The sequence below is a fragment of the Marmota flaviventris genome, chromosome 9, assembly GCF_047511675.1.
Source record: "Marmota flaviventris isolate mMarFla1 chromosome 9, mMarFla1.hap1, whole genome shotgun sequence".
Lineage (NCBI taxonomy): Eukaryota > Metazoa > Chordata > Mammalia > Rodentia > Sciuridae > Marmota > Marmota flaviventris.
In genome coordinates, this window is record NC_092506.1 from 80,307,622 (window position 1) to 80,331,751 (window position 24,130).

At 32.5% G+C, this 24,130-nt stretch overlaps 1 protein-coding gene across 2 annotated transcripts in view; it reads right to left on the bottom strand.

Moving 5' to 3' along the window:
- Positions 1 to 1,737: 1,737 nt before the first annotated feature.
- The window catches only part of Slc36a4 (solute carrier family 36 member 4), an 80,087-nt gene continuing 57,694 nt past the window's right edge, over positions 1,738 to 24,130 (bottom strand). For both annotated transcript variants that reach the window (XM_071616602.1, XM_071616601.1), the window contains exons 7-11: positions 19,609 to 19,836; positions 17,441 to 17,539; positions 15,152 to 15,321; positions 6,547 to 6,716; positions 1,738 to 2,884 (exon numbers count right to left, since the gene is read on the bottom strand). In XM_071616602.1, the coding sequence (XP_071472703.1) occupies positions 2,577 to 2,884; positions 6,547 to 6,716; positions 15,152 to 15,321; positions 17,441 to 17,539; positions 19,609 to 19,836 (975 nt within the window). In that variant the 3' untranslated portion in view covers positions 1,738 to 2,576. The remainder of the gene's footprint in view (positions 2,885 to 6,546; positions 6,717 to 15,151; positions 15,322 to 17,440; positions 17,540 to 19,608; positions 19,837 to 24,130) is intronic.

The following is a 24,130-nucleotide window of genomic DNA, read 5'->3' on the forward strand; positions in this document are numbered from 1 at the left end:
TCATTGACACTGAACTAATGCATATTCATGAGCACTCTGTGCATCCTGATCTTCCACCAAAGACAGCTTAGTAAGAAATGATTTTTTAATAACAACACAATGCTTAAAAAAAAACTTCACTTAATGCTTGTACCCCACTTTCACAAAAAACTGGCATAAAATCTGTAATGATTATGTAGTAATATTATTATCAAATACGCTTAAATAAGAGTGCATTGAAACATTGCATTTAGTGTATCTTAAAAATTAAAACCATTTTCTCCCCATTTAGCCCTTCTTCCTTTCTAAATTTCAATTTTTTCTTGTAGAATCTTGATAATTTAGTGACTTTCAAATTGGATGTTGAGTCAGCATTATCACTGCATATGAAAGCCCAGTTGACAATATGCTCAAGATGTGTTGATGCTAAATGTAAAATTTATTTTTATGAACAACTATTCAATATTTCATTATATTTTATTAATTCCATAAGGAAATAAATAGGTGAAAGTACAAAAATAAAGTTTCACACAGACTATAAATACATTGTGAAGACAGCTGACAAAAAACTAATGCTATTTTCCATTAAGCAATGGTTTTTTAATCATTTTACAACTTATAAATTTTTAAAACATCTAATTTATTCTTAGATTCAAGATTATATAACATTAGTTTCAATGAAGATTACTTTTCCTTTTCCATATTCTCTTAGTATGAATAAAGACTCAATGTAACATATTTAATACAAAAGTATTACAAAAACTATTATTGGCAATACTTAATGTAAATGTTTTTAAGAAGTTTTGATTCTTATGAATCTGTAGCAAAATAAAGCTTCTGATATATTTTTAGGATCATACTGATGATCAGTGAATGACATAAGCAAAAAATACCTATGTAAACATTTATATACAAAAATAGAGAATATATTCTCTACAGTGAGTTTAATGGCATCTTGCAGCATTATCCATTAGACTACCACCAGGCCAATTAAAATGTTCCATGTTTTAAAGTTTGAATTTTTTTAAGTCAGAAGAAATTCTTTTCCTTATGCTTTAAACTTAATAATTTTCATCTTCCCCATCAAATGAGATTATTTGTTCTGGTTATTAAGTGTGCTTGAAGAATTTGGAAGAATAGAAGGTATTTCTCTGGAAGACACCTGGAGTGTCTCAATATTTAGTTAACAGATTATTATTGTTTGAATTTTTCCTATCCATGAATTTTTTAAAAATATTTTTTAGTTTTTATAGTTGGACACAATACTTCTTTTTTATTTATTTTTATGTGGTGCTGAGGATCGAACCCAGCGCCTCACACATGCTAGGCGAGCGCTCTACAGCCCCAGCCCCCTATCCATGCATTTTATGGTTCTTTTATTCTGCCCATTCAGATCAATGAAAGACTGGAAGAAGGAAAGCCATAAGGCTGAAAAAATCCACAAGTGCTATATTTCGTCAGTATCTATTTTCTGCTATTAAGGAAGATAGTGCCTATGAAACTGAGGGAAGAGAAGGAACATAAGGAGAGCTCCAGCCACAAACACTGCAGCACGGCCCATTCTAGCCCACCATGTCATAGCAGCAATGGTCTCAATTCTGTATTAAAAAACAATTGCTTCTTTCCCTTGCTGAGGTATGAAGCCACAGTGCTCGGTTCTTAGTTTCCTGGTTTTCTGTTCAGGTGATGTATACTATTCAAAGATCATATACCCCTTTCAAAATATAAAAATATAATTAAATAGACTCAACAATAAAATTAAACTGAAGATAATTTATTCTTGGATGTGATGTGAAAAATAAAATCCCTGGCCTGGTAGTCAAGAAATTAGGTTCTCTTTTTCTCAAGCCCAAGAGGCCTTAACCAAGTTGCTTAACTTTTCTGAGTCTTCACTTACAACTTACAAGGAGTTGTACTGGGTAACCTTTAAAGTCCCTTCCAAATCTGACTGAAACACTAAATCAGAATCTTGCTAAGTACCTCCTGCCTAATATGAAGATCACCTACTATACAGTACAGTGTAAAAATAATTCTGTTTGGGGATTTTCTGATGCTTATATAATGGGAAGTGTATTTTCCAATGGATGGGCTAAGCATAAGTAAGTATTTGGCTAAATACCTAATAAAAACAATCCAGATTTTCTTACGTTATACAAAAAGCTTACTCTAGATATTCACTGGGATGGTCTAGAGAGAGACTTTTGTTATGTATGTCCTGATTTAATTCCCAAACTGTTGAAGTCCTATATCTCCTCAACTTGGTGGCAAAAAGGTAGCATGGGGGTAAGAGAGAAATCTTGATTAAAGTGTTTCTTACAGAAATTATAAATAATTTAGAAATATTTTTATTCTTTAATTTTTTTATATTTTTTTTCAATTGTCCAAAGTAATTTAAACATTATTGTATTATTTAAAGCGTGTCATAGTTCACCATTACTGGTAAAGTATTGTAGTTTTCTGCCAAAATATTAACACTGTGCCAAAAATGGGGAGAGGATGATCTATTTTTGAGTATATGGTGATGTGTATTTTACTGTTCTTATTTTAATTGCTTTCCAAACTGAGACAAAAGTATAAGAATCTGAACTCTGCTTCTATTATTTCAAACCAGATGCTAAGCATGTTGAATTCAAATTCAGAGAGGGATTTTGTGGAGTACCAGCTACATCTCTGGTAGTTGGATAAATAATTTCTTCAACAGTAACATATGTACCTAATAAGAAGCCAACAACTCCAGTGAATGCTATAGAAATATTTTTCAGGATCATCCATATATTGTAATGTTCTTTAGAAAACGTAAGAATTTCAACCAAAGGTGGTAGAATCAGGGCCAATGTGCTGCTGCTCACAGCTCCAACAAAGGAAATTACGATGTCTAAACGAGGAATAAGAATTGCTCCAGCACCTGAAAATAAAAATACATATTTATCTAGTTTAAATATCTAGTACTTACATGAGTACTAAATACAGTATGAATACTTACTGAATACTAAATATTTTTCAATATAGTAAAAATAGCTAATGGAAGTCAGACTACTAAACTATTGCTTTGGAAAACTCTGCTATAGTTTGTTCTGAGCAGATTTTAAAAAAAGGGAAAAGAAATCAAAACAGTAGAGTGATACTTCTTGAACTTTGACTTGTCACCAGTTTTGTATATAAACAATGTTTAATTTTTTGCTCTACGGAAGTTTGGATAGTTTATTTCCAAAGTATTTGAATTATTCTGCCTGTCATACATATCATTCTACAATGCACAAAACAGGGGGTGATATGATATAAATAAATGGGAGCGAAGAGACACCTAGTCCTTACAGTAATATTCCAATTAATCAAAATGGAAAGAGTGATGGAAGTAGAAAATCATTTTAACCAAATACCAACATAATCATTGAACAGGAAAACTCACTCAAGGATGTTACAAGTGAAGATCAGGATATTTACAGAGTCTCACAATACCTCTCTACAACATACTAATTATAAAAGGAAAAATAGTGTCTTTAAAATGGAGATCTAGGTCAGAGACCATGTTAGCCAAGTGAACAAAGTTGATATCACCAGTGAGACATACTAAAACCATGATGCGATGTACTAAGAAGTGCAGAGCATCACTCCTTTGTAATTCTTTTTTAAATGCTTGATTTTACTCATAAGCAAGCATCAGGAAAATCTAAACTGGACAAAATGCTACAAAATTACTGGCACTTCAAAAGTGTCAAGTTCAAAGACAAAGAGACAAAATCAAAAATAGAAAGACAAAGACAAGGACTATCAAGACTAGAAGAGACTAATAAGACATAATAACTAAATTCAAGTTGAACCTTGGATTGATTCCCAGACCAGAAAAGAATATTAATGGGAAAACTAGAATAAAGTCTATATATTGGTTAGTAGCATTATACCATGTTAATTTCCTGGATTTTAATAATTGTATCATAGTGACATAACATAAGAACATGAGAGGAAGCTATGTAAAAGATTTATAGGAATTCTACCTTCTTTTACAACTTTTCTGTTACATTACTTCAAACTAAAATGACTTTTAAATAAACTGAGTTTAGCTCAGTCTTTAATTGTATATATTTATGGGGTATAGTGTGGTAATTTGATACATGTACACAATATATAATAGTCAAATCAGGATAATTAAACTAGGCAGGGTGGCACATGCCTATAATTACAAGGGGGGGTGGGGTGAAGGCAGGAGAATTACAAGTTTGAGGCCAACCTGGGAAATTTAGCAAGACCCTATCTCAAAATAAAAAATAAAGAAAAGGTTGGGGATGTGGATTAGTGTAAAAGAATCCATGGGTTCAATACCTAGTACTGCAAAACAGAAAAAAAAAAATCAGAAAAATTAGCATTTCCATCTTCTTATCATTTCTTTGATTAGAGAGCATTTCAGTTTATCTTTTCTATCATAAAATATATAAAAGGTTGTTGCAAATTACAGTCACCCTACTGTATTGTAAAACACCAGAACTCATTTCTCCTAACTGCATGCTTCACTATTGTCAGAAGAATTTTCTTCCAAGCTGTTTTCAAGTTTGTAATTTGTAGCCTGGTGCTTTCTTGATCTTATCTTGATCTTATCAAAAGGTGTCAACAGAAATGTTTATAAACATCAAAAATCATAGTCCTTCTTCATATTATATTTAAATTGTGATTTGTTGAGAGTTTGGAGTTGCTAGCAGAAATAACAGCCGAATTTGCTCCATGCATGCTGTGGCAACACCACCATCACTATCAACAATGACAAACATATCACCAAAGTTTTTTCTTTGGGGCCAATTATGCCAGTGTTGACTCTCCTTTACTTGTCTTCAAATAACAAAGAATTAGAGACTTGTCTCTAATTCTTTGTTATCTCTCTAAGTTCATTTCCTTTTGCTTTTCTTGTTTCTAGCTTCTTTGTCTTTAATTAAATTTTCTGTGATATATCTATTTCCCTACATATGGTTCAAGTGAAATACTGCTGTGAGAAACCATGTGGAAAAATACTATATAATGTTATTATTTATATATTAAATTTCTACCAAACATTTTAAAATCAAGTAGTAATATAATTTCTTTTTGTTGTTGTTGTTTTAATTTTTGATTCTAATTTGTTATATATGACAGCAGACTGCATTACAATTCATATTACAGAAGTAGTATAATTTCAATGAGTTAAAGCCATATTTAAAATCTTATATAACCAATATATATTTGCTACTGAAAATGACTTAAAAAATGTCATTTAGTAATGAAATGAGTAGACAAAGTAGTACATAAACTTTAAACAAATCCATAATACAAAAACTCAAATGGGCAAATACAATAAAACTAAGGAATGTTTAAGATAAGAATAGTTTAGTTATTAAAAATATTCACTATGGGATTATTATAAATACATTGGCCTGTGTCATCTACAGACAACTATCATAAATAGATCTACTAAGTGCTAAATAAACTTATTCTGCCCATGTGCAGAAATGGATAAAGATATTAAAAATTCTGGCCTCTATTAATATGTATACAGAACCCTAAAGAAAGAAATCAAAGAAGACCTTAGAAGATGGAAAGATCTATCTTGCTCTTGGATAGGCAGAATTAATATTATCAAAATGACCATACTACCAAAAGCACTATACAGACGTAATGCAATTCTGATCAAAATCCCAATGGCATTCCTCATAGAAATAGAAAAAGGAATCATGAAATTCACCTGAAAAAATAAGAGACCCAGAATAGCTAAAGCAATCCTTAGGGGAAGAGTGAAGCAGGTGGCATCACTATATCAGACCTTTAAAAACTATACTACAGAACAAAAGTAACAAAAACAGCATGGTATTGGCACCAAAACAGACTGGTAGACCAATGGTACAGAATAGAGGACACAAAGACTAACCCACAAAGTTATAATTATCTTATATTAGACAAAGGTGCCAAAACTGGGAAAACTGGAAATCCATATGCAACAAAATGAAATTAAACCCCTCTCTCTCACCATATACAAAACTCAACTCAAAGTGTATCAAGGACCTAGGAATTAAATTTTTTTCTTTTTATTTAGTCCAATTATCAAAATGTCAATAAAAGCAATGTATGAAAACCCATTTAATTTTTTAAAAATAAATTTTTCCTACTGGATATCTCATGAGCCCCCAGAAAATGGGCTCATCAACTTTATTTAGCAATATGATTTCCCTTATAAATTGATGTAACTCTTTTATATCATTACTTTAATACGTTTTATCTATTCTTTCCAGTTTTATTTTTCTCTTTCAAACAAAATATAACACAATCAATTCTTTAAATATAGGCACAAGCTCCATCCATACTGCTCAGTGTGATTTATGGAGTTGACCAGAAGTTCTAGGTCTATATCCTCTAACCCTAAATGGGCCAAAACAGAATTCCCAGAACTGCTTGTTCCTTGGAATACCAATAATATGACCATTTTAGCAATCCCAGGCTGGTCCAGTGTTGTTATGCTTCCTGTTATAATAGTTTATTTGTGATAATATAATTTTAAGAAATTCAACAATAAAAATTATTTTAATATAAGTATGCAGTGATACTTACAAGTAATACTAACCAAGAAGGATCTTATCCCAAATTCACAAATTTGCTTCCATTTAGCATGAAATTTGGATGTGACTCCAGGGATAATAATTTCTGCTGGAACATAGAACTGAATTGAATATGTCACAAAGATGCCAAAGGAATACAGAATTTTCACTGACTGATATAACCTGTTGAGAAAAATCAAAAATTTAGTCTTAATATGAATCTAGCTTACCTCCTTTTTATTTTGATAAGATAAACAAGAAATTCAGAAAAACAACAAACGAACTTGGACTAGAACTCACTAACCAAAAATATTGTTTGTAAAAAAGTCAACTGATCTCCACTAATTAGATTTCTAGATGATATTTGAACTTTGACAATCCTGGAAAGTTTGGACGTGGCATGCAAAGCTTGGCTATCTACTATTGGGAAGACTTCACTGTGGGCTAAGGGCTAAACCAGTGTTCTGAGGGTACGCTCAGCCCCATCAAGAGCTGATGTTTTTCAACTTTCTTTTTATAAATTAAGCATATTTGTTGTCTCTGAAATCTTGAGACATGACTCAGCAATCTGTATTTAGAAGAGAAACTTCAGTGAATTCTTAGTCATAGTTTATCTTGCTTAAAAATCTTGGTATGATGTTATTCGCAGCAGAAATAGGAGGGGTCTAAACAGTTTCAACATGCAAAGTTTTCTAAATTATACTGCCTGTGTTAAAATTATGTTAATAATGGAAACAGAGTTCATGGGATATTATTTTGTCCAAAAAATTTTATCTCTTTGACACTCAGTACTTCAAAATAGCACAGAAATTTTAAATTTCAATAATATTCTTAGATTTCTTTTAAAAATTATTTTTCAATAGATACCTAATAATTGTACATATTTATAAGTATACCACTATAGTATATTTTGGTATGTGTATAAAATGTGTGATCTCTGAATTTCTACATTATAGATAGCCTCCTATCAAACTCAGTATGCATATTTTGATAAAAATTTTAGTAAATTTCTTTTGTCTGGCAAAAGATTTATTTTATTTATTTATTGGGTACCAGGGATTGAACCCAGGGGTGTTCAGCCACTGAGGTACATCCTCAGTCCTTTTTATAAGTAATTTTGAGATAGGGTCTCCCTAAGTTGCTTTTGAACTTGTGATCCTCCTACCTCTGCTTCCCAAGCTACTGGGTTTACAGGTTTGCAACCACGGCACCCAATGAAGATTTTTTTTTTTTAATATTAAAAATGACAATGAATAGAAAAACATACAATAACAGGCCTCAGTAGAACATAACAGAATCTACACCCTTGGGCTATAGAAAATAAAATTAATGTGTTCTATTTTTAATATATCAATATTTCCCAACAGTCAAAAGAAACATCCAATCACTCTTGTTTTTTTTTTTTTTTTGTTGTTGTTGTTTTTAAAGAAACAAACTAGTGAGGAGGCAGGGAACTGAATGTGCTGTGGCATTAGAGCAATGATTAACGTGTGTTCTCTTTTAGCAGCAACATGATCTATAATCATAGACTTTTCACTTAAGAGTTCTACTTTCCCTCCTAAGAGTTCTAAGCACAGGGAAGAGTATTTTCTTAGGATATAAATTATTTATAGATTGGGGCTGGGGTTGTGGCTCAGTGGTAGAGCATACACCTTGCATGTGTGAGGCACTGGGTTCGATCCTCAGCACCACATAAAAATAAAGGTATTGTGTCCATCTATAACCAAAAAAATATTAAAAATAAATAAATTACATATTTATAGAGTTTTCTTTCTTAGCATATAAAATCATTTAGGATATATATCATTTCTTAGGATACAAATCATTTAAAAGGATAAAACATATTCTATTTTTGGTAAAATGTTTAATTAGGCTTTAAGTTTATTTCTGATGTCTTAAAACTTAAGTAGTAAGGATTATAAACAGTTCTTTAAACTATGGCCAAGCAAGAAGAAATTCCATAAGTATTCTGTTATAACATATTCATCACATAATTAAGAAGATATTGCTAAGTGAAGTTAGCCATTCCCAAGAAAACCAATGCTGAATGTTTTCTCTGATATAAGGAGGCTGATTCATAGTGGGGTAGGGAGAAGGGGAACATGCTAAGAATAGACAAACTCTAGATAGGGCAGAAGAATGGGAAGGGAAGGGAGCGGGGCATGGGGTTAGAAATGATGGTGGAATGTGATGGACTTTACTATCCAAAGTACATGTATGAAGACACTAATTGGTATATTCATATACTTTGTATACAACCAGAGATATGAAAAAATTGTGCTCTATATGTGTAATAAGAATTGTAATGCATTCCACTGTCACATATAAATAAAAAAAATTAATTAAAAAAAGAGAGGTATGTATTGTTCCTAAGAGGTATATACCATCACTGGAGGACACTTGATAAGACAGAACACAGATATTACTATTTGCTATTCAAGTCTTCTCAAGAACTTATTAAATCATCATTGGCACTCAGTGATTACCCTCAAGTCTCTGCACCTTCAACTCTCCTTTACAATAGAGATACAAACTAAAAATCTCCACCTTCTGTTCTGAGATCCATAAATTACTATTGGAGGAGTTAAGAGACAGATGAAATTTAAATATAACCATCTAGAAGATTTTAAAATTATGCGGTATTCACTCCCAAGCCTAAACTCAAAAGATAATTCTTAACACCTCTGCTGCTAACCTAATTCCACATTCTGTGTTTTTGGGTTTTTCCAGATCAAACTAATATAAACACTTTCTACTTAGGACCTCCATGTTGGTAAGGAGATTCTATAACTTCAAGTAATACCAGTAACATGTAAGAACCTGACATTTATATGAAAAAAAAAACACAACAAATTATATGGGGCAACCACAGTCCTTATGAAAATGAACATTTCTATGGTCCATATTATCATTTACATTAAACATTTTTGAAGTCCTGTATTTAACAGGTTGATAATTTCTTTTTGGTTATTCTTCTTGCAACTGCCCTGAACCACTTTTTTTTTTTTTTTTTTTTTATTGTTGGCTGTTCAAAACATTACATAGTTCTTGATATATCATATTTCACAATTTGATTCAAGTGGGTTATGAGCTCCCATTTTTACCCCATATACAGATTGCAGAATCACATCAGTTACACATCCATTGATTTACATATTGCCATACTAGTGTCTGTTGTATTCTGCTGTCTTTCCTATCCTCTACTATCCCCCCTCCCCTCCCCTCCCCTCCCCTCCCCTCCCCTCTTCTCTCTCTGCCCCCTTTACTGACATTCGTTTGTCCCCCTTGTATTATTTTTCCCCTTCCCCTCACTTCCTCTTGTATGTACTTTTGTATACCTCTGAGGGTCTCCTTCCATTTCCATGCATTTTCCCTTCTCTCTCCCTTTCCCTCCCACCTCTCATCCCTGTTTAATGTTAATCTTCTTCTCATGCTCTTCGACCCTACTCTGTTCTTAGCTACTCTCCTTATATTCCTGAATTATATATTCCCTCCTGGATTGTGGCAGTGTGCTTGGGGTTTTCCAAACTATAGGTTATGTGGCGAACTTTTCTAAGGTACAGATTTTACTTCAAGACAGTATTTTTGGGAGAAAATTATTTTGAAAAAAAATGATTTTTGTATAAACTAGAATGCAAAAGGTATACTTTTAAAAAATAAAGTATACACTGATGTTGTGCTAAAGTTAGGCCATGTCGGGACTGCCCCAGGACTCCGGAGGGAATGCTTTTCTCGTTCTTCTATCTGGGTTGCTGCTATAGTATGGATAAGTGTTCCCCCAAGGTGCATTTTATAAAGGCTTGGTCCTCAGATTGGACTTTAGGGAGGTTGTGAAATTTTTAAGAGAAAAGGTGGGATCTAGTGGGAGGACCTCAGGTCCCCAAGGGCATGCCCTTGAATGGAATAATGGGTCCTTCAGTCCTTTTCTCTTCTGACTTTCACTTCCCAGTCATGAGGTAAGTGAGTGATTTTTACTCAGTCATATGCTATTGCTATGATGTTCTGCCTAGTCAGCCATGGACTGAAACCTCCAAAACTTTGAGCCAAAATAAAACTTTTTATTTTATAAGTTTAATTATCTCAGAGTAATGGAAGGCTGACTAAAATACTCTTTTTGAAAAAAGCTGGTAAAACATTTGAATAGAACTAGAAGTCATGTCTTGATTATACTATTAGGTTACACAGGAAATGCTTCTAAACTTAAAATAGTATTTTGTGAATTTACTTTATTATCACCTTTAAAATACACTCCTTGCTTCAAAAGCCAAACATATTACCTTGAATAGCATTATTCATAACCAGCTTTTACTAATGACAACTCAGGAATACTGAAGATGTAATAACTTGGAACTTCTATAATTCACACTCACTTCATCCTAGGGTCTCTCTCTAATTCAACCTTTTCTTGAAAAAAACAGCCGTTATAATCTCTGAGACTACAGTCAATTTGGCATGAAAGTCCCCTTATTCCTTGCCATGGCTAATAGTCATTAGGTCCCTGAAATGCTCTTGCTAGAGTCATCAGCTTTCATACTCAGCCACTGAGTACACTGTACACTCTGTACCTTCCAAGGCCTTCTGTATTAAACACAGAAAAAGAAGGGAAGAAAAAAAATTAAAGAAAGGAATCTCAGATATAATCTCAAATTACACTAATCGAAACTTCTCACGTTATAGACAACTATAACTGTAAAAAGATGGACAAAACTTTTTCTGTATTCCTAGGCATGACTATTATTTTAACATTCCCACAAGTGTAAGATCAAAAAGAAATATTACAGGCCACCAAAAGCATGTTTCCACAATGAAAAGGAATGAAGCAACAGAAGTTCTCTCAAAAGAAATATTCATCTTGACATGCTTTCCTATTTTTTTCCTGTTTTTGTTATTCTTTGAATAATTATTGTAGGTTCACTAAATGAAAAGCAGGTGACTTGCTAGACTTTCTTGAGTAGAAACTATGATCAATTTATTAGCCCCCCTTTTAATCAAATGAGTTCCATTCTAACCAGAGAGCCATAACAATTAGGGGGTAAGAAAGATTAATTGGAGCTACTACATGGACAGTGTCATACCCCAAGATTGAGCTGTGAATTCCAAAAGATCTCCTTCTTATTCCTGTCCATTTTTCCTTCACCAGATTCTTACTTGTCTTGGGATAAGGAACATATTATTTTGAATGTGTGCATATTTCCTCTTCTGTCCCTTCTCCTATAAAATTTTCCTTAAATGCTTTGTGAATAAGAGTAGAGAACAATTTTGAGATTGCTTCTACCTGTTTTATATTCAACATTAAAACTCCCTCTCACATTTCTCAAAAGAAGACATACAAATGTCCAACATATAAATGAAAAAATGTTCAATGAGAAGAAAAACCCCACATGAGAATGGCTCCTCTCAAAAAGATAAAAAAAAAAAAATAACAAATGCTAGGAAGGATTTAGAGGAAGAGAGACTTTATACACTGTTGATGGAAATGTAAATTAGTATAGCCACTATGGAGTAAAGTACTGAGGTTTCCCCAAAACTAAAATTATACCCTATCATACCATCCAGAAATCCCACTGCTGGCTATATCACCAAAGAAAATGAAATCACATGATGAAAAGACACTTTATTGCAGCACCATTCACAATATCCAGGGTATGGAATCAACCTAAATGTTCACCAACGAACAAATGAATAAGAAAATGTGGTGTATATATATATGCAATGGAATAAAATCCAGCCATAAAAAGTATGACATCCTATCATATGTGACAACACATACAGACCTGGAGGACACTATTTTAAATGAAGTAAATCAGGCAAAACCAGAAATTACATGATCTCACTCATAGATGTGATGGCACAGCAAGGTGAATATAATTAACAATAATGCATGATCTCTCACTCACATGGATCATGTAAACAAGCAGAGGTTTCTATCCTCATAGAGGATAAAATGAACTTCAAGCCAAAATTCATCAGAATGGACAATGAAGGACATTTCATACTGCTTAAGGAAATTATCCATCAACAAGACATAACAATCATAAATATTTATGCCCCAAACAAGGGAGTGTCTACATACATCAGACAAACTCATCTCAATTTCAAGAACCAAACAGACCACAACACAATAATCATTTTAACATGCCTCTGTTGCCACTGGATAGATCCTCCAAACAAAAACTAAATAAAGAAGCTACAGAAGTAAAAAAATACAATTGATAATTTAGACTTGACATATATAAACTATTTCATTAATAAATGACTGAATACACTTTCTTCTCAGCAGCACACATCTTTCTCTAATATAGACCATGTTATGTAAACTATCACATATGTTGGCATCAACTATAATATTACCTTAATATATTTTTTAGCATTTGTAGAGTTATCTTGATATCTCCCTTTTTATTAATATTAATTTTTGTGTTCTTGCTTTTCTCTTGATTAGAATTGTTTGATTTTTATCAAATTTTAGCTGTATTATTTCTTCTCTATTTCATATATTTTTGCTACTGTTCTTATCTTTTCCTTCCTAGTACATAATTTGAAAATAATTTGATTGTTATTCTAGCTTCTTTCTGATACAAGTACTTTAAGTTATAAATATTCATCTGAGAACTGTTTGATCCCAAAGATTCTGATATCTTAAGCTTTTATCATCACTTAATTCAAAGCATTTTTTATTACTTTTATTATACATTCTTCCTTGACCTCAAAGACATTCATAAGTGTTCATACAGGAAACACAGTCTGCATGATTTCCAATTTTTTAAAAAGTAGTGGAAATGCTTTTTATATTGATTGTATTGGTTACAATACATATCAAAACTGATCAAATTGCATACTTGAAATATGTGCATTTTATTGTACTTAAATTTTACCGCAATAAAGCTACAGGAAATTTTTTTTTAAATGCATACTCTCTTCTCAAAATACTTGGAGGAAGAAATTTGAGTATATTCACCATGAGGAAAAGATAAACATTCGAGATGATGGTTGATTACTATCCAATGTATATCTGAATGAAAACACTGCATTCTGTCTAATAACCATGTACAAATATTATGTATCAACCAGAAAGTTAAAAAATATAAATAATAAAATATACCTGTCCAATTTTAAATTATTATTTTTAAGATTTAGTCTAAATGTTACTGGCTTATAACTGGAAAAAACATATATTTTCTAGATATTTTACAATATTCAAAATATGAACTATACTATCATAATTTTTAGCCTTCATTCTTTTCAATTAAGTTGTTTAAGCTTCTAGTCCTTATATATTAAAAAGAAAAATATATATTTGAAGGAAACAAAAGTATGTAATTAACTATAACATGGGTAAATTAAATATATATAGCTTCTTTGCAATCATGACTCCTCCTGAAATACATTTACAACATTTGAAACATGTTTCCACCTTGAAATATTAACAAAATGTCACTAAGGTAAAATTATGATTAAAAAATAAGATAAACACACTGAATGGGTGCCCCCTGACACCTGGAAACTATCCTACTTACATTCCTCTGACTTGAATGGCTTCCTATGTGCATTTGTCCTAACAAAATATTTAATCAAAAAATTCCCTGAATGCAAATGATAATTAAATAACAGACAAACTCTCATCAGGAAGCCATTCAGAAAACACAATTTCTGCTGTTGCTGATTTTCTCTACACTGGTGAGATATTTAAAATTTCACAGACTTCCTGCCAGGCACCATGGCGCACGCCTATAATCCCAGTGGCTCGCAAGGCTGAGGCAGGAGGAACATGAGTTCAAAGCAAGCCTCAGCAATTGTATAGTTAGGCCCTAAGCAATTCAGTGAGACCCTGTCTCTAAATTAAATACAAAACAGGGCTGGAAATGTGGCTTAGCACTTGAATGACCCTGAGTTCAATCCCAAGTACCCCAAAAGATAAAGTTTCACTGACATCCAGCCAAGTAGCTGAAGGAGCAGTGTGACATTTAGTAAAACAGCAACTTAGCATTTATTCTTTTCATTTATCAAAACTAAGGCATTATCCATTTTGTAAATAAGAAATTAAGTCTATATCATTATCACTGCTAATACTTTGTTAAAACTCCCAAACACCAAAAAACTCTAGGAAAAATCACATATATTGATTGCTTCATTTACAAGACTATGATTATAATATTAAAACACTAAGATGCATCATTTCATTATTAGAAATGAGTCCCAATTGGATTCTGAATCAATTTGAAGTACATATAATATAAAGCTGACCAGTAGAATACTAAGGACCATAAATGATGAGATGTTATTTTATCAAAAACCCAATGTCTTTGCTTTTTTGGCAGCAAGAATGAGTATTTTTCTATTACAGTGTGTCCATACTATAATAATTCATATTTTGCTTTTACACATGACTCATGTTTGAAACACAATTTTTTTAAATTCTTTTTTTAAATCCCACAGAGATCCACAAATTCATAGATGATCTCCTCAGAGACTTATGAAAAAATCCAGGTTACCCAAATAAATAAATCACAGTGAATGTTTTAAATGATTAAATCATAAATCCAACATACCTTTACCATTGAAGGCAGTAAGCTCTATCTATAAAACACAAAAACTAGGATGAACTCATATCCACCTACCATACATCCTGGGGAAGATTCAAAGTTATGCTGCCTTTGATTTCATCACGAAAGCACATATATCCTAAAGTAGCCAAAGTCACATACAAAGTTGTAACGATCCCCATGCCAATATTCAGAGCTTGAGGGAAGCGTTTTGAGTCTTTCATTTGGTTTTCCAGTGGAAGGACCTAAAATAAAAAAATATAAATATTTTAAAGAGAATATGATTCAAGTATGTTTGAAAATAACAGGGTCTCAAATTGGTCTTTTTATAGTTTATATACAAAATCTTTCTTTAAAATAATGCATATAATTATTAAAGGATTTTACCTTGTCCTATATTTTCTACAATAAACATTAAAATGTTTTTTTAAATATTTAAAAATTAGTCCTTGGCAGGCAAACCTGTCCATTTCTTAAATATTTTTTTTTATTTTGGAATAATTTTAGATTTACAAAAAAGTTACAGAGTTCTCACATATCCCTCAAGAAGTTCCCCCCACTGTGAACATATTACTTACCATGTCACACGTGCTACAACTATAAACCAATTTTTTATGTTATTATTATTTGTGCATTTCTAGTAACTAAACTCCAAACTTCATTTGTATTAGGTTTTCCATTAATGCCCTTCTTCTCTTCCAGAGTCCCATCCAGGATAACACTGCATTTTGCCAGCTTTCTTCCTATGTCTTTTCTAATCTCTGGTAGTTTCTCAATCTTTCCTTCTTGTTCATTATACTGAAATTTTTTTAGCAGTATGGATTAGCTATTTTGCATAGTATCTCTCTATTCAAGTTTGCCCAACATTTTCTTTGTGACTAGTTTGGGATAATAGGTTTTAAAGAATACCACAGAGGGGAAGTGCTCTTGTCATCATATGCTTTTATGCCTGGTGAAGTTCATTTTGATCACTTCATTAAGGTATTTTGCCGGGCTTCTCTGCTACAAAGTTATTTTTTTTCTCCTTTCATCATATTCTTTTTATATTCTAAATTGAGCCCATACTCCAAAAACTAATGGGAAATTAACTACACCTTCCAGAGGGAGAAGTCTCCACATAAATCATTTGAGATTCTTCCTCATGTATTTATTTGCTTAATCATTTATTCATATTAGCATGGACTGACAGATTTGTTTAATACATGGAATTATAATCAAATATTCTTGTTATGCATTTGGTCAGACATATTGCTTTAACCTTGGCCATTCGGAATTCTATTAGGATAGCTCCTGTGTCCTTTTGATGTGTCTCCATTCTTTTGTTTTTAAGCATTTCCTTACTTTCTGGCACTCCAGACTCATCCTGAATTTATTTGCTTCAGCCCTAAAATCAGTCATTTGTCTCTAAAGAACTTGAGTTCTTTTGTTGGAAAAGTGTATTTAGAAATAAAGATCTGGGTTATGGGCATGCTTGTTTCTTCTAGATGTCACTCCTTGTAGGTCCTATCAGGAGACAGAGCTAGGAAATACATGTGTGTATACTAACACATGTATGCATACACCTGTAACTGGTTCTATATCTATCCATTTGTATCGATTGTCTGTCAATTTCATTAAAGATAGTAAATGGTTTTCATTGAATAAAAATAACTTTTAAGGAAAAGGCTAATTGAAAAAAATCAAGGTTTTTAGGTTAATATTCAAAACATAATTTAGCTGTACAGGGAATGACAGTATATAATAAAAATAACAAATATTTATTAAGTGCTTAAGTACAGCAGCTATTATTCTAAAAGCTTTGCAATAGCATCTTAGACAGTTCTCAGAATAGCTCTGGAAGTAGTATTGCTATTACTATTCTGACTTTTCATGTGAATAAGTCCATTTCATATGGAAACATTAACTGCTAAAAATTTATATTTGAATTTTATATAACAATATAGTAATAATTTCAATTTCCTTAAAATAATCTAGCCTATAAAATGTTTGGAATGTGCTTAAGTATGTGGAGTACAGATAAAACAAATTGAATTAAATTTTGGAAGCTGGTCAGTTAAATTTTGGAAGCTGGTGATGCTTACACAGGCAGTCATTATACTACTCTCCAAATTTTGTATAGATTTAAAATTACATAATACGATGTTAAAATCATTTACAAATAAAGAAGGAATTAATATGTTTAAGATTAAACTCTTCATGGAAGAACTAAACTATAATATAAATCTACCATACCAAACTGGAAATCATGTTCCCAGAATAAGGAAAACTGAAATTAGAAAAAATCAATATGCATTTTTACATAGCTTCACAATGTTAGTCTTTGAGATAACTTAATATTTAAAAATAATACAGACTAATTCTTACCACTCCTATGCCTTCAAAAGCAAATACAGCAGTACCAAAAAAAAGCGGGTATTTTTTCCAACCAGCCACTATTGGAAGGTTGTGGGGATCTGGCATATTCTGCAGAAAGGGGAAAAAACAGATAATATATTTATTTATTTTAGAGAATTTTGAAAGAAAGAGTAAAATCCCATTCTTCTGAGCTTCACAACAGGAAATGTGAGTTATATATTATATAATATTTCTTTCAATAAACACTTTAAGCAGCCTATGTTAAATGTAGCAAAATGTTAGGATTTAATTGCCAAAGCAACTGTTTTCCTTATGGCCACACATTCCATCTGAGCAAAATTCTCCTGATTACCTGTTTCCACCTGTAAGTTCTAGACTGTGCACACTGGGTGTGGCTCCTGCCACAACAGAAAATACAAAAGCACACTCAGGTCTAGGCTGAGAGCCAAATGGTTAGTTAACAAACACTGCTTTTGGTACTCAACAGAAAGTCTTTCTCCACTCTACTATCATTGCTCCTTTAGGCCTCTGAGATACTTGGTTCCTGATTCTGGCTTTCTGTTTCACAGCTCTGCTGCTGCTCCCAGTATAAGTTTCTTCTGGTTTCAGTATTTACTCAGTGAGCTAACAGTTGTTATTACCCTTATTTCTGTATAGGTGACCTGACTCTGGTTTTGATTACATGACACTGACACATAGCCTTGTTTCTAATTCTCACAATCTGACAAACTCACAAAGGGCATATTTTGTTCAAACTCTCTGGGTCTACAACAACCACTTCTTCCAGATTCCAAAGTCTGGTCCCTACTTCCTCACCATCCTGCATTCTCTGGCTTACCTGACAAGACGCAGAATTCAAGGTCAAGAAAAGCGGATGAACAAAGCAACTTAAGCATGAAGTACAAGGACAATTTAGGGAATAGAAAGGGCTGGAACAATGGAAACAAAGGTATAACTGTATGATAAAAGGTGATACAGTACCAAAAACATAGGCTAGGGTTAGAAAAGAAGTTTGAAGGGTCTGAATTATTTGCCACCACTAACTGTTAGAAAAGGCAAGCAGGATGCTATTTCACTTCTTCATGAATGAGCTCATGCCATTTCCCTCTATCCAGGGAACCACCTTTTCTGCCTGCTAAGTCTTACACATTCAGCTAAGGGGTCATGAACTCCAGAAAGCCTTATGGGATCTTCTTTCCTGTCCCTTTACACTCTTAAGTACTGTAAGAAAGAATAAGGGTTTGGGAAATCAAAGAAGAGAAAAATGAAATACAGACCCACAATAAGAGTTTGCAATTAAATTGTTATGGAGATTTGCAACAATTACCTTTGAAGAAACATATAAGAAGGATTATATCAGGAGGAATAGAACAAGGATTTTCAACCTTTTCTGGGTAACTGGCCCTTTGAGAGATGAAAGCCATACAGCTGCTTAGCAGAGAAAAGTGTGTGTGTGTGTGTATACATATATATGTATATATCTAGAGAGAGAGGGAAGAAAGAGAAGGAGGAGGAGGAAAAGGAGGAGGAGGAGGATTAGAGACAGGGAGAGAGACTAAATCTTAAAAACAATTCTAAGGGATTTGCAGATTCCCTGAACCCTGAGAGGTTTTAAAGAAACTGTGATGAAAAATCCCCAGAATGAATAATAAAATTAGTTCAGGTTATTGCATATACTTCATTCAAAGGGATTACAGAGTTGTACAGTGGAAGTGGGTTGAAGCAGTGGCAGAAAATAAATATGTAGAAGTGAAAGAAAATTGTGGAACTACATACATTTCCCCATAAATTTTTACTGGTTCAAATTTTAAAGGAAAAGATAATATACTTAATAAGTTGTTCCTTGTGAGCCACTGTACTGAGACCACAACCCTAAATCTCACAAGAACTCTATAGGTATGTAGCATCGTCTTCTGAAGCACTGACACAAAGCCAAGAAGCATATTTACCAACACCTAAAACCAGGCCAGACTAAAGAGCCTGTACTTGTCACCACTACTTCACACACTTTCAAATTAGCAGTATCCCCCAGAAAGAAACCAAGGTTTACCACTGTCTGCTGTGGCCAGATGTGCACTAACAGTCTTTATGTGTCATTACTTTTAACTCCAAAGTAAACAAAAGTTTTACTTGTGTAGGAAATATATGACATTTAGTTAAAAATACATCATACTTACCCTAACAATGTACTGGTAAATTATCACAAGACTGACAGCCATGGAAATGTTGGCAAGGAATGAAAGTACAAATAGATTCTTTAGTTCACGAATGAAGACCAAAAGAATTATAAATGGAAGAAAGCAAAGCATGTATATCCTTAGGTCAATACTTCTTCTTTCACATGGATTTGACGAATTGGTACTATTCAAAACAAATACTTTACTGTCCAAGAATCCTTCATGAACCTATACAGGATTACCAGGGGAATAAGGGAGGAGGAAAGACATACATCAATTTATAAGAGAGAAATGAAAAAAATTACAATCTACATACATTGTGACACACTGTACAACAAAACATTTATATTTTCTGGATACTCTGGCTTCCTAGAAACATATAAGAATAATTAAGGTAGGAAAACATTCTTTGCAAGATAACTTATTTTTTGTACTGTAAAAAAGTTCACGAGAAAATTATAAGGATGAGTTTACTAATTTAATCTGAAGCTTGTGATTATGATGTTCATGATCCCTGCAATGACTCAAAAGATCCATTTCTGAGATCATCAAACTGGGAGCACATTTGTCTAGAATGACCAGGGGTATTCTACTTCAGCTTACTTTCTTCAGAATATAAAACAAACACTAAGTATCTCTTAGATACTTAGTCAAAGTAAAATTTAAAGAAGTCAAAGTAAAATTTAAAAATCACAGACTAACTTTAAAATGTGTGTAAAGCAACTATTTATAAATTATCATCATTATCAATATTACTAAGAATCCACAAAATTCACATTGCTATGTTACACAATAGATAATTTTTGCTAGAAAATTTCTACAATAGAAATCAGTTTCACTTAAAAGCCTATTCACCAATTTTATAATGCAATTTTTATATTTTTCAAAGAAATGCAAGAATTTATAAATTTCATGTTAAAAATCTGTCTCTGATTCAGTCAGTCATGTAATCCAACTTTCTAAAATAGAAACAAAATTACAGTAGAATTTAGAAACAATCTTCAAAACTTATAGCACAGGCAAATCAGATTATAATTTAAATACCAATGAAAAATTACTTGCAACCAAACCTCCTTTGAACACACTGATATCGTCAAGCATCTGGTTATATTCTTAAGAAACAGATCCTATAATAGTAACAGCTAGCATTTTTTTTTAGTGCTTTCTATGTATCAAGTACTGAACTAAAAGCTTTTTAAACATCTCATTTAATCTTCCAAATGATTCTCAGAAGTGGGTTACAGTATTAATTTCAATTCAAACTAGAGAAAACTGAGGCTTGCAGAAGGGGAAAGAAAAAACTTGCATAGTATCGAGCCAATGAGTGGTGGTCCTAGGATGCAAACTCAAGCCTAGATATTAACCTGACCAAAATAATACTACCTGAAGAAGGGTACTATGTCCAAAAAGCTACCCACCTCTACTCTGACATCTTTCTTGAAAGGTACCTAATATTAAGGGGCAAACAAATCAGACACTTAAAACAAAATTCTGATATGGCTTATAATTCATGTTCCTTTTACTCTACTTTTATACTTAAAATCCATGATAAGAATTGTTTAATTAATCACTACAAACACATATGTTATCTTAGATGGTAGGGAATTTAGTAGATTTTTAAGCTACATAGGCATTTTATAATTCACACTGACCTAACAAACCCTCAAATTATACCATGCACCATTTAAGAAATGCACTGCTCATCATTTCATGTAACTGGCCATCAAAACTTTATATTTTATGTTTTATAATTTGAAATTGAACCAAAATTATTAATTTACAATACTTGGCTTTTAAGAAGATATTCAATTGTTGGCTTAATTTTCTCAGTAACCAAATCTTTAGAGTCAAACACTTCTTATTAAAGCAGTACTTTTGATAATTGGATTATGTAATGATCAAGTTCAACTCTAACAAAAATTCCTGGTAAGAGAATGGCAGTTACATAAACAAAATTTTAAAGGGCTGTTTGAATTATTAGGTGCTTAGAAATTTAAAAATTAGCTCTATCACAATATCTAATAAAAATTTAGCATTCTCTGGCAGAAAGATGGTTATGAAATTTCTCAGGATTAAAAAAATACAATAAAAAATGTAGATACATACCTAGAGCAAGATTCAGGTAAACATTTGAGTCCTTTGGTGCCCTCTAGAGACAGAGATGGGCTAATAGGACTTCCTATGGTCTCACATGTTTACCAAAATGTAAAACACTGGAATAAATATTATAAAATAAAATTACTAAATTCAGTTTTATTCATTTAGAGCTCAAATTTACTAAAACCCACTATTATTAACTTTCAATGACTCAGTAATTTTATGATTAAAATTCCAAAGGCAGATTATGTTCTTTAGTAAACTAAATACAGTATTAAATAATTCCCTACATTTGAATACTGTTTTACATTTCACAAAGGCTTTCACAAACCTTCTGTGTCATCTAAGCCTCACAATAAGTTTATGAGGAACAAGGGTAAATTTTGTTACTACTCCTGTTTTACAAACAAGGAAACAGAGGGTTGGCCAAAAATAAGGGGATCTTGATTAGTAGGTAAGTTAAAACTGAGAGCAAGGATATGAACTCACATCTTCTGACTATTGTCCATGAATCTGGTACCACTACATTTTTCCATTTTACTATAATATTTCTTCCTCACTCTCTATGTCCATGTACACTATTGTACCTATTTGAAATTTTCTAGAGTATCTAAAGCAATAAGGGAAGAGTGATTAGAACCATGATGGCCTACAGTCAAAAGCACTAGGGTTATTTTTCTCCACTGACTATCCATAATGGCTTAATGAGAACAAGAACAGCTGTGTGGCAGCTAGAGAGCAGGTTTCCATATCTGGATGGCAATGAAACCCTTATTTCTTTGTGTTAATGAAATATTGCACCTTCAATTTCATGTACATTAAGGCAGCTTTTAATGATAACAGCAGTAATAATTGGTAAGGTTTAATTAACCAGTATGTGCACTATTGTATACTGCTATCAAATGTAAAAGAACACCTCTTGAGAGATAATGAAAATCTCTAACCTCATGCTGCTTTGGTGACCATCTACCTACTCTGCCTAGTGATGTGTTCATTATTAATTTCAGCTCTTTTCTAAAGCCTTTTTGTCTTTTTCCATGCTGCTCTTAATGCCTCCAAAAGAGTTTCACCTTTCTATCCACAGCAGGTGTTCTCTCTTCCTCCTAGAGCAACATGTTTTCTATGTATCTTCTTAGAAAATACAAATAAGTTAAACTTTTCTATTCAATTTTGGAAGAAACCTATAATATTTCATAGAAGAAAGCCACCCAAAGCTTCTAGACATTTATTGTCTCCATTTTTTCCACTATTCATGTCACATACACATACACACACATACCCTTAATATCTGAAAATATCCTGTCCAGAGATAAGCAAATAATATATTGGGTGGCAACTCAGGCAGACACTTAGGTTTCAAACTAATTCCACATAACTTGGAGCATATTACTCATGTTTTGTGAGATTTCTTCATAAAATGAGCATAATACGGCCAGGCATGGTGGTGGATGCCTATAATCCCAGTCGTTAGGGAGGCTGAGGCAAGAGGATTGCAAGTTCAAAGACAGCCTCAGCAACTTAGTGAGGCCCTAAGCAACTTAGTAAGACCCTGTCTGTAAGTAAAATATAAAAAAGTGCTGGGGATGTGGCTCAGTGACTAAGTGTCCCTGGGTTCAATCCCTAGTACAAAATAAAAAGAAGAAGAGAAAAAAAGCATAATACTTTACAGAGCCATTGCAGAGATTATATGCCATAGCTTATAAATATAAAATTACAAGGCATTATCAATATTATTCCTAGATTCAAACAGCTTGCTGGTGACTCTTTTAGGAGATATTAGAAAAGATATAGTGCTACCATACCATGTTGTACAATCCTAGAAAGGTATTATTCCCATAATATTCTATGTAAATGATTGGTAAGATGAGTTATCAGTTCTGAATTTAAATGGCCTCATGATGAATGAGGAGCCCTAAGAATAAGCAATTTCTGAAGTTAAATACTTGTAATATCTAATGCACATCATTTAGAGTGAGTAATGCTAATGAAAACACTGATACTTTATTTTGGTAAACAAATGAGTATAAACAGAATTCTAATTAACTCCAATTGCTACTGGTCTTTTCTATATTATCCACATCTCTCATTTCTGCTTCCTTTCACTAGTCTTTCACTCATTATTTTATAACTACAATATTTGAGGAAACACCTATATCTAAAGGAACAACAATGATTTAGATTACATACTTATCTTCCAGAAAATTTGTTTCATAAGAACTTAATATTTGAAAGTATCAAGGGAAAGAGAGGAGAGAATAAATAGCCTGGAAGCAGGATATTTGAAAAAAATAAATAGTAAAATGAGGCCAAAAAAACAAACTACATAATTTATTAGAGCTCTCAAGTAGAGACAACATCTAAGATTACCCTCCTATTAAAACTGCTAGCAGTAAAAATGGGAGTTCATAACCCACTTGAATCTAAT